Source organism: Delphinapterus leucas, chromosome 3, assembly GCF_059928025.1.
Source record: "Delphinapterus leucas isolate spDelLeu-1000000601 "Yukka" chromosome 3, BTC_Dleu_Yukka2, whole genome shotgun sequence".
Lineage (NCBI taxonomy): Eukaryota > Metazoa > Chordata > Mammalia > Artiodactyla > Monodontidae > Delphinapterus > Delphinapterus leucas.
In genome coordinates, this window is record NC_143131.1 from 159612484 (window position 1) to 159626119 (window position 13636).

Here is a 13636-nt window from a genome sequence, read left to right on the forward strand (position 1 = left end):
GTATAGTTGATTTACAATGTTGTGTTAGTTTCTGGTATGATTCAGATATATATATGGATATATAGGTATGTATCTATATATATACTTTTTATATTCTTTTCCATTATAGTTTATTATAAGATATTGAATATAGTTCCCTGTGCTATACAGTAGGACCTTGTTGTTAACACTGAATTTTTTAATCAAAATATAGTTATATTGGGGCAATGGAAAATATGTGTGGATGTGGTAGAGGGGAGGGGAAAAATCCTCATTTTCCATAGGAGGAGTGCAGTAGATAAAGTCTAAGACTGAAACAATTAGGAAGGATCAACACAGGCATATTATTTAGGGACATGGATCAGCTCAAAGTGCCTGTCTGAGAAAGGAGGACTGGAGATTACTGGTCTTAACATGTGTAGAATTAACCATGTAAATGAACTTTGATATAAATAAAAACTTCTTAATGCATTATCAGAGCTTCAAAGTCACATCTGTCAGTCTGCTCAGCTGATGACTCTGTGCCCACCCTACCCCCACCATCGGGCTCAGCCCAGAACAGGTGCTCAAACAGGAGGTTTGACAGTTCTCCACGTGACTGTGTGTCCCCAGACAGAAGTCTTCAAATGTATAAGTGGAATCTTTTTCTCTTAAGAAAAAGACAGGCAGCTTTTGCTTGAAGAACTCCAGTGGTTATCTCTTGGGGATCCAAGCACTGGAATTTACGTGTTTAAAGTGTGCTTACACTGAGGGATGCCTGTATTCTTTTCATGATAAGAGCCCAAAATGGAGATATTTGAGAAAATGTGATCGTTTGAAGTAGTCTGTGTTCTTTCCTTCAAGCCATGTGGGGAGTATAGGCCTGACGACCTATTAAGTCTGTTTTTCTTGTTCCTTTTTTAGGCGGTCACTTCTTTCATCGGAACTCTCTGTCCCCTCGGAGCCTGGTGTATGAAAGTGAATTCTCCACAATCGAACCTTCTTTGGACATGTATGATGAGAACAAAACCTGATTTTTAAAAATGGGCTGTCACCTCTTTTGTGATTTGATTTATGATCACCTTTCTTATTTTGTATTCTTCTGTCAGTGTCCATTTTGGAAGAATGGCAGTGCTTTCCAAGCACAGGTTGGGGCTCAGGGTTAAATTGCCAAGTTCCCCCAAGGTGAGGCTTTGAGGACAACGTTATTGCCCAGGTAGCCTCATGGCACCGAAAACCTACCCAAAGCTAGCCACTGAATATGGGCCCCAGCAAGCCTGGCTGTTTCCAGAGAAGAGGCGGGGCCCAGGGGTTAATGTTGCATTGCCAACGTGTCTCTGAATAATCACATGCTATTCTGTGTTGGGGTGCCGCTGGGGGTTTTTAAATACCTTTTGTGCCCCCCACTTATAATGCATACTAAAGCCTGCAGGCACTGCTTCTTACTGATGTAGGGCACAAGTTGCTGCTCCTTGGCCCCCTCTGTATTTTCCTGTCTCCTGTCCTTTAAAAAGGACCTCTTTTTAAAGGTTCCTAAGAGAAAGCCTTGCCTTTTGTCCCTCCTCTGAGACTGACCCAGCGCACTGCAGTGGAGCTGCAGGCTGTGCAGGATGGGCAGTTGTCTGTGTTGTTGCCAGCGTCCCTCATAGAGCATGACATAAGGTGACAAGTGCTTATGTGACCACTGAAACACTGAAGGCCCTGTCCCTGAGGCCAGTGGACTTGTCTTCTTGGCAATTGCTGAGGTGTATGGGGAGATAGTGCCCAGGAGGCCAGCTGGGCATGGTGATCCCCAGGTGACGGCCAGTGGTTGTCAAAATCAGAATGTTCTGAGTGCTTTCTTGAGAAAACCAAACCACCTCCTTGCTGTTAGATACCATATAAGCACCCGTCTTCAGTCTTCACACATCCAGCCCAGTCCCCTCCCACCAGCCTCAGCTTCAGCATGAAGCAGGCACAGGAGCTTACAGGAAAGCCTTGGTAGCCAGCGTGGCAGACATGAGGGACACACATGCTCTTCCCACATGCCTGGGATGACGTCAAGTTAACATCGCAAGAAACATGTATCTTAAGAGTAACCCCAACACAGAACCACAGTGAGTAAATTTATAAAAATTACGCATCCTTTTTGCTTGAGGACACATCATAGTTCAGCCTGTTTCTCCCATCGATATAAGCTATGGAGAGATGTAAATGTAAATCCTCACATCCTTGTATGAGAGTGGAAACTTCAGTTCCATATGCCTAGATCCAGCAGCAAGCCATGCAGAGTTGCCCTGTGATTTGTATTGACTCTGTAGGACAGAGTTTGAAGTGAACACTTGCCATTTTTCGTGTGCAGCTGGCTTCTCCTCTTGTGATGTGTTGCTAAGATGCCTCAGACACAGTTGTGCCTGGAACAAAACCCCTCAGAGAACCAGGGAGTGACGTCACCTCCGAGTGACCAGCAGCATGTTATTATCATTTGAGGCTGGAACAGTGCAGAGTTTTAAGGTTGTAGCAGCTTTTTCTTTTTACCTTTAACCAAGGGCTTTTGTTTGGTTTTCCTTTGTACTATAGTCTTTGTACTGTAAAAATATTTTTGATAAACAGTTCCAAGAGAACACTATTCAGAAAGACAGGTTTGCCCCACTGGCTTTACAGTGAGAGAATATGTCTCAAGGAGATTAGAACTCAGTCTGCCAGAGGTTCCAGACGCTCAACTGCGTTTATATTTAGTTTGGCTCACCTGACAGAGAAAATGGCTCAGTTCTGACTATGTCGACCCTACCATGACCCTGTTTTCCTGAACCAGAACTCAGATCCGAATGGAGTGTTTTCTTCTGATTAGTAAAATCTTATAAAAGCATATACAGGGGCTTCCCTGGTGGTGCAGTGGTTAAGAATGCACCCGCCAATGCAGGGGGCACGGGTTCGAGCCCTGGGCTGGGAAGATCCCACATGCCACAGAGCAACTAAGCCTGTGCGCCACAACTACTGAGCCCACGCACCTAGAGCCCGCAAGCCACAACTACTGAGCCCACTTGCCACAACTACTGAAGCCCGCGTGCCTAGAGCCCGTGCTCCACAACAAGAGAAGCCACTGCAATGAGAAGCCTGCGCACCACAATGAAGAGTAGCCCCCGCTCACCGCAACTAGAGAAAGCCCAGGCACAGCAACGAAGACCCAAGGAGCCATAAATAAATAAATAAATAAATAAAACAACTACTACATTTCATATATATTTAAAAAAAAGCATACACATTAAATTTCACTCCAGACATTACTGAAAAGAAATGAAATTACTTGAGATGAAATTAAATATTCAGGCGCCTAAAAGTCCACCTATTAATATAATATTTGAATTTCTGGTAAATCTAGGCACACATTCACTGTCAAATAACCAAGGAGGCATTTCTGACAGGGGAATTCTCTCAGCATAGTGCTTCAGATCCCAGCTCAACACCCTTTTCCTAAAAATTGGGGCCACTTTCCTGCTCAGCTAGAGAATGTCCTGTCTTTGTCAGGAGAGGCAGTAACTTCTCCGGGGAGGTCATATGCTCCAGGAATAGCGAGGGTAGCATTTTTCATCCCAAACAACAGAGCTTTGCTGTCTGCTGGGCCGAGGGGAAAGCCTTGGCCCAGCCACCCCCAGGACCCTGGCAGGGGATAGGGCACCAGGGCTGCTTGCCCTGTGAGCTTTGTGAGAAGGCACTTCTCACCGTGGGCAGTCCTGCCCGTGAGAAGCTTGCGGTGCAGGGAGCCGAGTGCCTTGGCCATGCGGCAAAGTTGGGGTGTGGAGAGGTGCTTCTGCCCTGTATGAGTATCTCAGTTGTTGCAAGTCTTCCGGCTGCAGTGATCATTAGCCAGGAATAATATGATAACCTCTGATTGTTTTTTGTAGGCTTTGGGGGGAAGGGGGTGGGCAGTACTATTTGAAGAGTGGAAGGGGCAGAGGAGTGAGCTTCTTACACCATAAACCCTCTGTCCCTCCAGTGGACTGCTCTGAGCTGGGCCTGGCTCCAGCCTCTTCCTCCTGGCAAGGCCTCTACCTTGTCTCCAAGCTGAGCTGGGTACAGAACCAGCAGGCACCACAGGACGAGGGTGGGGCAGGGTCCGGAGCAGCCAGAACCGTCAGCTGATCTGCGAGGAATTCGGTTGTGACAGTTAAAATGCAAACGCTTACAATTTGGTGATTTTTAACTTCCTAAGGGAAGAACTGCCCATAGCCCTCCTTTCCTGTTATTTTCAGGAGAGCAGAGAGGCGGCTGGCCAGATAACAGCCAAACTGTCCGCAGTACAAGGGTCGGGCTTGGTGGTGTGAGTGGGCAGCATGTCCGTCCAGGGCTGCCTGCCTCTACCCCCTCAGGGGAAGACACGTTCCACCACCAGGTGGTTAATACCCCCTGACAAAGTCTGGTGAGTCCCACTTTTGAAGAAAGGTTCCATCTCCTGGTCCCTCCTCAGCCCTGTCTCAGAGGAACATCATGAAGCACTTCCCTGAACACCAGTTTGAACTGATGCATGCAACAGCCTAGCTTCCGAAAGATGCGGCCGCAAAGGGTTTAAGCAAAATAGGATTACTAAATTTGACTAACTTGATATTTCCTGTGGACTTCATAAGCTCTTCTCCTATTTTTATTATCCCTCACATCCAGTTCTTTCCTTGATCTACATGTTAAATGAAACTGGTTTTAATTGAAGAAAAATCAAAATGTTATCTTGCTTGCTGTTCACTTTTATTATCTAGGCAGTGGTTCTGCTGTAGGAAAACAAGGAGATGGTGTTAATGTCAGGTCACCTTGACAATGGTTGCTGCTCATAAATGTTGTGAAACAAAAGCACTATTTCCAGGAAGCAGCATTTAGAAGGAAAAAGGTAGTAAGTTCTCACTATGTACCAAACACACATACAGGGAGTTAAGTTGAATCCAGTGATTATTAAAATTTTAGCTGTTATGGGAACTGGCACATTAACAACCAACTGGGATATAAGCCCAAATGAAATGATGGTGAATGGTGAAGAGGGGGTTTCAGGGCATAGATGGAAGGGCACGGTGCAGCACAGGGACCCCACCAACAGGACCTGTGGTTGCCGAGGATGCTACGCCCCCAGTGAAGACAGGCCAAGAGAAGCTGAGACCAGCAAGGCCGTGGGTTTCACCTCCTGGGCAGGGACAGCTTTGCTATGGGGAGGGCCCAAACCTCTGTTTTGGAAAGAGAGGGAGATGGGGTCAGGGTGAGCCGGGTAGGCCCTGCAATGCCTGAGTGCTGGGGTCTGACAGTGGGAAAGGAGGGAGCCATGAGATTGAAGAGGAAGCCCAGGCGCCAGTCTTGGTGACCCAGTGGTTGTTGGTGGGACACAGGGAGAGAGAGCCCTTGTGGGGACACTTTAGATCTGGGGGCTGGCAGGACCTCTAGGGGAGGCACAGAGATGTAACCTTGGATCTCAGGCAGTGGTTTGGTGAGGCCCCTCTGTGCCTCAGAATCCTGGGAAGCTGTGTTTTAAATGTACATGTCACCTACACCTACCAAAGTAGTCTCCATGTAATCCAGTCCCTCAGGTGCCCCAAGTCTCTCCCTCTCCCCCCTCCCACACACACTCACTGGAGTTAGAATCTCCCAGAGTGGGTGTCCAGCCAGGCCTGGGGTTCCTGAGCTAGGTTCAGATGATGATGGAAGTCAGAATGCGGTGAAAACTGCCCAGTGATTTGAGAACCAGGCTTGGGATAAAGCCCTGGGTACACTTAAGGACAGAAGGGGCTATAGACAGCAACTGATTTAGAAAAACCACTGAGCGTAACTTCCTAATTCAAGAAAAGTGAAAAAAAAAAAAAAAAAAAAAAAGAAAAGTGGTGTTCACCTCACTGCCATGCCAGGAGCAGCCTCACTTATGCCCAGAGATGGGGTTTGGAGTTATTAAACTCAGCATTCACTCCCAACTCCACATACGGGAGTCGACACCCACAGCTTAAAATAAGTGTCTCTTCCCTGTTAAAGGCAGTTGTTACAAGTGGGATGCATCTAGTGTTGCCTTTTCTTTTGGCTTTGTTGGTAAATCATTCCAAAGTCCATTTGGAAAAGGATGAAATGAATGTCGAGTATACAGGTTCATTTGACATCTGTAGATGGTTAAGATCCTTTCAGCAGGACTGGAAAACGCCTTAAAGATTTTGTTTCATAACATCAGAGAAAACTCAGAAAGAAGGATACAGAAGTAAGGTGCCTGTGTTTCCTTCGTGGAACTGTGCTTTTTTTTTTTACTGTCCTGCAAAGCAGCAGGAAAAGCAAAGCATGCCAGTTCCCACAACCAGGGAGAAGGGTTTCTCCCACAGGGGCCGTGTCCCCAACTGGCCAGCTTCTATCACTCCTCTGGGAGTCAAGTCAGGAGGTTTGCCCTCTTTCTTAGGGGTGCCCTGAAAGGTCCCAAAAGACTGAGCCTTGAAGAAGAGAGTCCAGTGGGTCCTCACCAGACATAGGGTAAAAGCAGTCACCTGTGTTCTCCAGAGCTGCGTCCCACCAGCCTTCAGTGACCACGGAGGGGAGGTGATGCTCGACTGCTAAAAGGACACGTCTGCCCAAGACTTGGTTCTAATGGTCTCACAAGGCCCTGGTGGGGGGGCCCAGTCCGTAACCTGGGACTTATCTGGGGTTTTGCCTCTTGCAGTTCCACCATAGCTCAAGCCATTTTTTTCTTCACTCTGACTTGGGGAAGAGGGAAGATAATTTATGACAAACAAAAAACAGAGAAACATTGAACTTCATACAAACTTGAGAATTAAAGTTTCATAAGGATTCAGTGCAGTTGGAGTCACTCAGACCTGTCCCAGTCTTTCCTGGTCCCTCCCACTGACTCTTCCACATACACATACACAAAAAGATGGAGGTTTGAGGTGACACAGACCCAGTTTGGCAGCCTGAAAGGAGTGACTTTCTCAGAAACAACAGGCCTGGGGAAGCATTGCTGGTGGCTCAGAGGCAGCTGCCAGAGCATGCATGCTCAAGCCAAGGGTGGCGTCCAGCTCAGCTGTAAACACCTTTACAAACCACACACATTCTCCTCTGGAAAAGCCAAGAGCTGGAGGATGTCATTAGCACATTTTTCTCAGCTGCAGTGGGCCCTTGATCCCCTGGGACACAGCTTCTAGGGTCCCCCCCCTCGTTTAATGCTGGGCTGAAACGGCTTATTTGTCACCAGTCCATTTGGGCAGGCGTGTGTGTAAGGAAGGGTCATGCCGGTCATCTGGCAAGTCTGACTGGCCTTCATCAGCTCCTTATCCCTCAGCTGATTATCACCCTCTCTCTCCAGCTCTCTTTACAGCTATTAGTTACAGATGAATGTTCTGAGCTATTTTTTACAAATTTAACCCAACACAAAGTGAACTCTAATTTGCTCTTAGAATTATCCTTCATCCATAATTTGGTCCAAGGATATTTACACTATGTGATATTAAAGGAGTTTTCTAGTGACTGGGCGGTACTGAGCCAAGATGTTTGTGGAATACAAAAGATGTGGGGTAGGTAGACTATCACACCTCAGGCCATATCTTTCCCAGGTGAGTAAGCTGTTCCTAAGCAGAAAGGCTAACTGCCTACTGCTTACTGCCACTGCATCCCACGTGGACCAGGTCAGTAGGTGCAGCCAGTGCCAGAGTCCCAGCTCCTTTGCTGGGTGCCCAGCCTGAGATGACATGTGCCATCCTAGAGAGAAGTGGAGAGGGCACTATGTCTGTTCATCCCCTAGAAGCCCAGGCCTGTCTTGCTGACCCAGCTGGATGAGGGGTACCCTCGGACTATGCTTGGGGCCAGAATCTGGTGTCTTAAGCTGAGAATGGAAAGCAGGGTCTACTTCTGAGCAGCAATGGCTCTGGCTAAGGAAACTTGACCAGTGTGATTACAGAAACAGGAAAAGACTCCAAGCTAGGACATGCTATTTGGAATATGGGGAACACCATCACCTAATAGAACAATCCTGTTCCTGTACAAGAGAAGGAGTTGGTCCAAGTCCTAGGCCACATATGTCACAATTGTTTTTTTACCTTCAGTAGCTTTTATACGCATATCAAAGTTACTGCTTTCATATTTAGGTCACTCAAAGAGTTCCTCTTACTCTGGGTTCCTGCTAACTATGCACAACATCTCAGAGGGTGAGTTACAAAACTATTTTTCTAACTGTAGCAAAGGTAATTTGGGGTGGGGGAGGCTTGGGATATACCTAAATGTAGCTAATGACATTGTCCACCTTGAGGGATGAAAGGGAAACTGCACTTAAATTTAATTCACCATTGGATAGCTCGTGCCGTAAAGAACACACATCAAATATCCAAGAAGCAAAATTGATCATTAGCTTAATTTGGGGGTTCACTTTAGGGGGGTTACTTTGTCTAGAACACAGGCACCTGCAAGTAGAATGTGAGCTGACTTCTTGGCAATCAGATCTTAGCCCTTTGAAATGTATGGTTGATGTAAGTATAATTAAGTAGTAAACTTGTATGGTATATACCTATATTCCAATAGTGTATACCTGTATGTGTGGGATTTGCTAATATAACCATTTCAATAAAAACCTATTGAAAAAGATGCATTGGCCACATGGAGTACTGTTGGTGGTAACCTGTATCAGTGAAGACTCTTGGTTGCAAATGTCAGAAACCCCAACCCAAACTGGCTTAAGCCAAAGAGAAGTATGGTGTCTCACAAAAGCTTAAATGCCATGGGTATGCTTACGTCACTTATAGCATGGTTTGGCCCTCAGACACTGACACCAGGACACATTTGCTAGCCTTGCTTCCTCCAAGTAAACTGCATTCTCAGGCTCAGAGAGGTCATAGCCCCATCAGCACAAGAGCTGGTTTAGTTCCCCAAGAGACCAGAATGGCATCTCCTTGACCCTGATTGGCTTGGTTGGAAGCACATGGACATCACCGAACCACTATGGTCACAGAGGTAGAATGTGCCATTAGCTAAGGCCAACATGGGCTCTACTTCTGCAGCCCAGGAGTGCATTCAGCTTCACCTGAAAGATAGGAGCTGAGAGTTGTAAGGTGTGGTTGCCACAGCAAAATCATGATGCTGCACATGAAGAAAAGGATGTTGGGGCAAAAACAGCCAATGTCCAATACATGTAGAATAGAGTTGGAACCTTAAAGGTCTGGACATTAATATTACCTCTGCCACTTATTAGTATGAAATTGGCAAATCACTTCACCTGTCTGGATTTCAGTTTTATCTCTTTAATATGGATCTTAAAATATCTAACTCGTAGGGTAAATGAGTGGGGATTGGATTTAAAATAATGAAAGTAGGCTTAATATCATATATACAATAACAGTCTAGTATCTGGAATATATAAATAACTGTTACAGCTCAACAATCAAAAAGACAACCGGGGTTTCCTTGGTGGCGCAGTGGTTAAGAATCTGCCTGCCAATGCAGGGAACACGGGTTCGAGCCCTGGTCCAGGAAGATCCCACATGCAGCGGAGCAACTAAACCCGTGTGCCACAACTACTGCGTCTGTGCTCTAGAGCCCACGAGCCACAACTACTGAGCCCACGTGCCACAACTACTGAAGCCCGCTCGCCTAGAGCCCGTGCTCCGCAACCAGAGAAGCCACCACAATGAGAAGCCTGCGCACTGCAGCGGAGTAGCCCCCACTCAACGCAATTAGAGATAAGCCCATGCAGCAACAAAGACCCAACCAGCCAAAAATAAATAAATTTATTAAAAAAACAAAACACCTTAAGCCTCCAGGGATGATTCTAAAGTGCCCCCTTCCCTCTGGCCTCCTTCCGGATTCTGGCGGCCTCAGGCCAGATCCTGCATCCCAATTAGCCCTGGATATTCTGGATTTATGCTATTGCCCCAGACGGCATTTAACCGCTCTCTCATTCACTCAAAAGGGTCAATGTTTGGACTGTGAGGCGGTCGACCCCTACAGGCCAGCACTGGGAGAGCAGGGATCCACATCCCCAGCCTCCCTTTGCTGCCCGCCCCATACCCGTTCAGAAGCCCCTGCTGGCCCCAGGGCAGGCCCTGCCCCCGACCCCAAGACCACTCAGCCTCAGTGATCCCATCTATAAAGTGAGGGACTGTACTGGTTTCTGAGGACCCTGCCAGCCTCAGAGCTTCCTGACAACCTGTCCTGGACTCCCGGAGGTTCTCTTTGTCTTAGGCCCAAGTGCCAAAATTGAGTTACCAAAATCGACTAACCCTTTTCCAGCCACCCTTTCCAATGTTAACACGCACTGGCTTGCCCTGCACAATCAGCCAAAACTGTACCTCCAAATGCTGTTTCTCTACATTTTCCCCGCAAACCCTGGATGGGTTTTTACAAAAGGCCAGAAGCCCTGCTATCTGTGGACCGTGGACTCAACCATTCCGGCCAGAGGCGCGTGGCCCCGGCACCTGGCCGCTCCTCCTAGATGAGGCTGCAGCGCAGGGGCCTGCAGCGAGAAGGGCGAAAGTGAAGCGGACACGGCCGGGCTAAGCCGGCCTGTGGCCCGAGGACTGGGCGGGTGGGCGGGGCCGGGTGGCGAGAGCGAAGGGCCCGCTGGTCCCGGCGGCCGCAAGGGGGCGCCGCCCGCTCGCCTCGCCCCGCCCCGCCCGCTCGCCTCCGCGCGGCGACTATCGCGGCGCTTCCGCCTGGCCGGCCACGGCCCGGTGTGAACGGCGCCACGATGTGGCTGGGCCCGGAGGAGGTGCTGGTGGCCAACGCGCTGTGGGTGACGGAGCGGGCCAACCCCTTCTTCGTGCTGCAGCGGCGCCGGGGCCACGGCAAGGGCGGCGGCCTCACGGGTGAGAGGCGCGCGGCGACCGGGCCTGTGGGCGCCGCCGCGGGGCGGGCGAGGAGGGGGCGCCGGGCGGCGGGGCCCAGGACTAGCGGCCCAGGACAGGCCCAGCCTCGGCGCGTCACTGCGGGCGCGCACGTCAGCGCGTGCGGCGGGGGCCTGGGGGCGCGAGGCCGGCACTGAGTGGGGGGGTGGGAGGTAGGAACGCGAACCGCCCGTGGGAGGCAGGGACGGGGTGGGGTGGTGCGAGGTGAGGACGGGGCCAGGGACTCGAGGAAGACAGATGCGCTCGCGTTAGGAGGCGGATGGGGAGACTTCGGTCAACCAGGGCTGCCAGGAGAAGGCTGGAGGCGGCCTCTGCCCGGACTCGCTGCCCGTGAGCTTCCCGGTGCTTAGCGGAGGCGTGTGCCGCTTCCTGGAAGGGGATTTCACAGCTGAAAGTCCGCGAGATCTTCTGGTCTTCTGCTTCAGTTTCTCCAAGTGCCTCCAAGGAGGGGTCAAGTGATACAAGCATTCGTTTTCTTTTGCCTCCTTCATTCCCAACTCACCAAAGAATTGCCTTTTCAGCAAGATCAGAGTTCGCCCAGCTAATGCTGGCCTCAGCCCCCATCCCTCCAGCTTCTCCTCACCCACCTTTCCTGGTTCTTGGTGCGTTGGAGCTGCAGACCGAGGCTTAGCCGAATCACCAGTATATGTGTTCCGGTGAACCAGCCAAGGTGCCTCTTTGCCCGTCTGGGTACTACACAGGACTAGACTAGACCGGCACCTCCTGGAGTGTGTGGCATTTGGGATCCAGGGGATGCCTACTGGGCATTCCCTCTACAGGGGTTGTCCAAGGTCCCTCATGCTCCAGGACCTGCCCCAGGCACTCCCAAGCAGACCTGGGTCAGTCTTAGGGCCAGACCAGTGCCTGCGCTCCTCGGGTGGCCCATTGTTGCCATTTAGGACCTCAGGCCCAATGTTAACAGGTCTTCCAGTTATCAAGAGAATTTTCTGTGAAATGTCCTAATTTTAAACATTAGCAGCTAATGCAGTCCTACCAGATGCAGATAGAAGCTTCCCATAGGAGATCTCTTCCGTCAGTCTTTCCTGGGCCACACCTCCTGATGTGGAAGAGACTGTACCATTCCCAAGAAACCTGTTCCTTTGGTGCCTTGAGCTCTTTCCCAAAGGCCTCTAGAATCACAGGAGCCAGTGCTGGACCTACCTCCTGGACTAGACTGTTCAGTGGTGGTTAGACAGCAGCCCCTCTGGAGAGACTGACCAGTGGTCAACCTTGAAGCCCAAGTAGAAAAGCAATGCTTGGGCGACCAGTATCTTTGGTTGCAGCAGCATACCGTTGTGTCAGATTTCAGGGCTTGTTCTGTGCTCTGTTTCTCCACAGATCATCTCAGCAGGTGGGTGGGTCCCTCTGTGCTCTGCTTTCCTGTACAGAGAAGGCCCTTTCTACCACACTCATCTCTCCATGTCCCCCAAGGCAGAGCTCCCCAGGTGCCCCCTGATAACCACACCTTGAACTCTCTGCTCCAGCTAGGTTTGGTGAGTCCTGGCATGGCCTTCCCTGTGCCATCATGGACATAATGGCTTCCTGACCACTGTCTCCCTGGGGGAGGAACAGTTAGTGATGTGGTTTTATTCAAGCTGTCTTTTAAAAACAGATACCAACCTAGATTCTTCATTGAAGAATGTGATGAGATGGCCTGCCCATTAAAAAGTTTTCAAGTCTTGCAGTATGGATATGCCAACAGTATAGGAATTAAAATAAAATTTCTGAGACCAGAAGAGAAACTTCAACACAAACAGTAAAAAGCAGTTTATTCCAAACACTGATAAGGCTTGAATATGCCGCTTTAACTGAAATTTAGAGAGGCATTTTAGAACATTTCAGTAAAACAAGTGAGAGATTACAGACTCCTGACTTGGATGTATGTGAAGAGTACCTTCTTTTGTAACTGGTTATTTTATTTATTAGAGACTGGAGGGGGAAAAAATCAAATTAAAAATGGAATATGAAACACAAGTGTTAAAATCGAGCAATAAAATCAATAGAAATTATTCTGATATCAACAGGAAAATGGTAACAAAATATTTTCAGATCATACCAAAAGTAGCTCTTCATGAAAAGGAAAAAATAAGTTTCAAATAGGAACAATGGACAGACTTTTATGTAGCTGGATAATTCAATAAATGAAGAAGAATGAATCGAATAGTGGTAAAAGGTAGATGTTTTCTCTAATTTATTGGGGAAATAGTGACATTGACAAATGTCGATGACATTGTGATGAGAAGGAAAACTTGAAATGCCCTAAAATGCTTCAGTTCAGAGGTGGAAAAAAAAAACAAAACAGAATCGGTGTTTTCCTAAATTGGACAATTCTAAAAATTTGCATGTTCTTTTTATTCATGACTTTTGAGGCTACATTATCTTCCTGTTGTTGATGTGGAAAATGATGTTACAAAATCATTGTCTTATGAAGAAGGCATCAGAGTACACAGCCAAAAAGGCCGCACATGTCAGAGAAACATGTCTTAAGAGATGTGTCTGGCAGTTAATAAAACATACTGTATTATTTTTCTGGATTTTGTGATATTTGTAGTATTGTTGTTTTTAATTGTCATTGTTGTACTTTCTCATTCTGAAGAAATACTTGTTTTCAAACCTGATTTTGTATTTTTCTTGAAGAGGGCCTCCCAGATCGTCTAAGCTTTGGGCCCCATAAAACCTGAATCTGCTCCTGTCTGCAAGTATTTCTGAGTCAGGAGGACAAGCAGAAGCTTCCAGGAAGAAGTGGGAGGGGATTTTTTGATAGGGATCAGACACTGGCTGAAGGCCTTTGAGGAAAAAGAAGTAATTTAACAGACCAGGGTAATGTAAGGTGTTTCACCCTCTTGGCTGGGGCTTTGGGGGCA

At 48.2% G+C, this 13636-nt stretch overlaps 1 protein-coding gene across 7 annotated transcripts in view; it reads left to right on the forward strand.

Moving 5' to 3' along the window:
* The first annotated feature begins 10542 nt into the window (after nucleotides 1-10542).
* The window catches only part of TBC1D9B (TBC1 domain family member 9B), a 47835-nt gene continuing 44741 nt past the window's right edge, over nucleotides 10543-13636 (forward strand). For all 7 annotated transcript variants that reach the window (XM_089909820.1, XM_022563308.3, XM_089909819.1 and 4 more), the window contains exon 1: nucleotides 10543-10733. In XM_089909820.1, coding sequence (XP_089765946.1) covers nucleotides 10616-10733 — 118 coding nt within the window. In that variant the 5' untranslated portion in view covers nucleotides 10543-10615. The remainder of the gene's footprint in view (nucleotides 10734-13636) is intronic.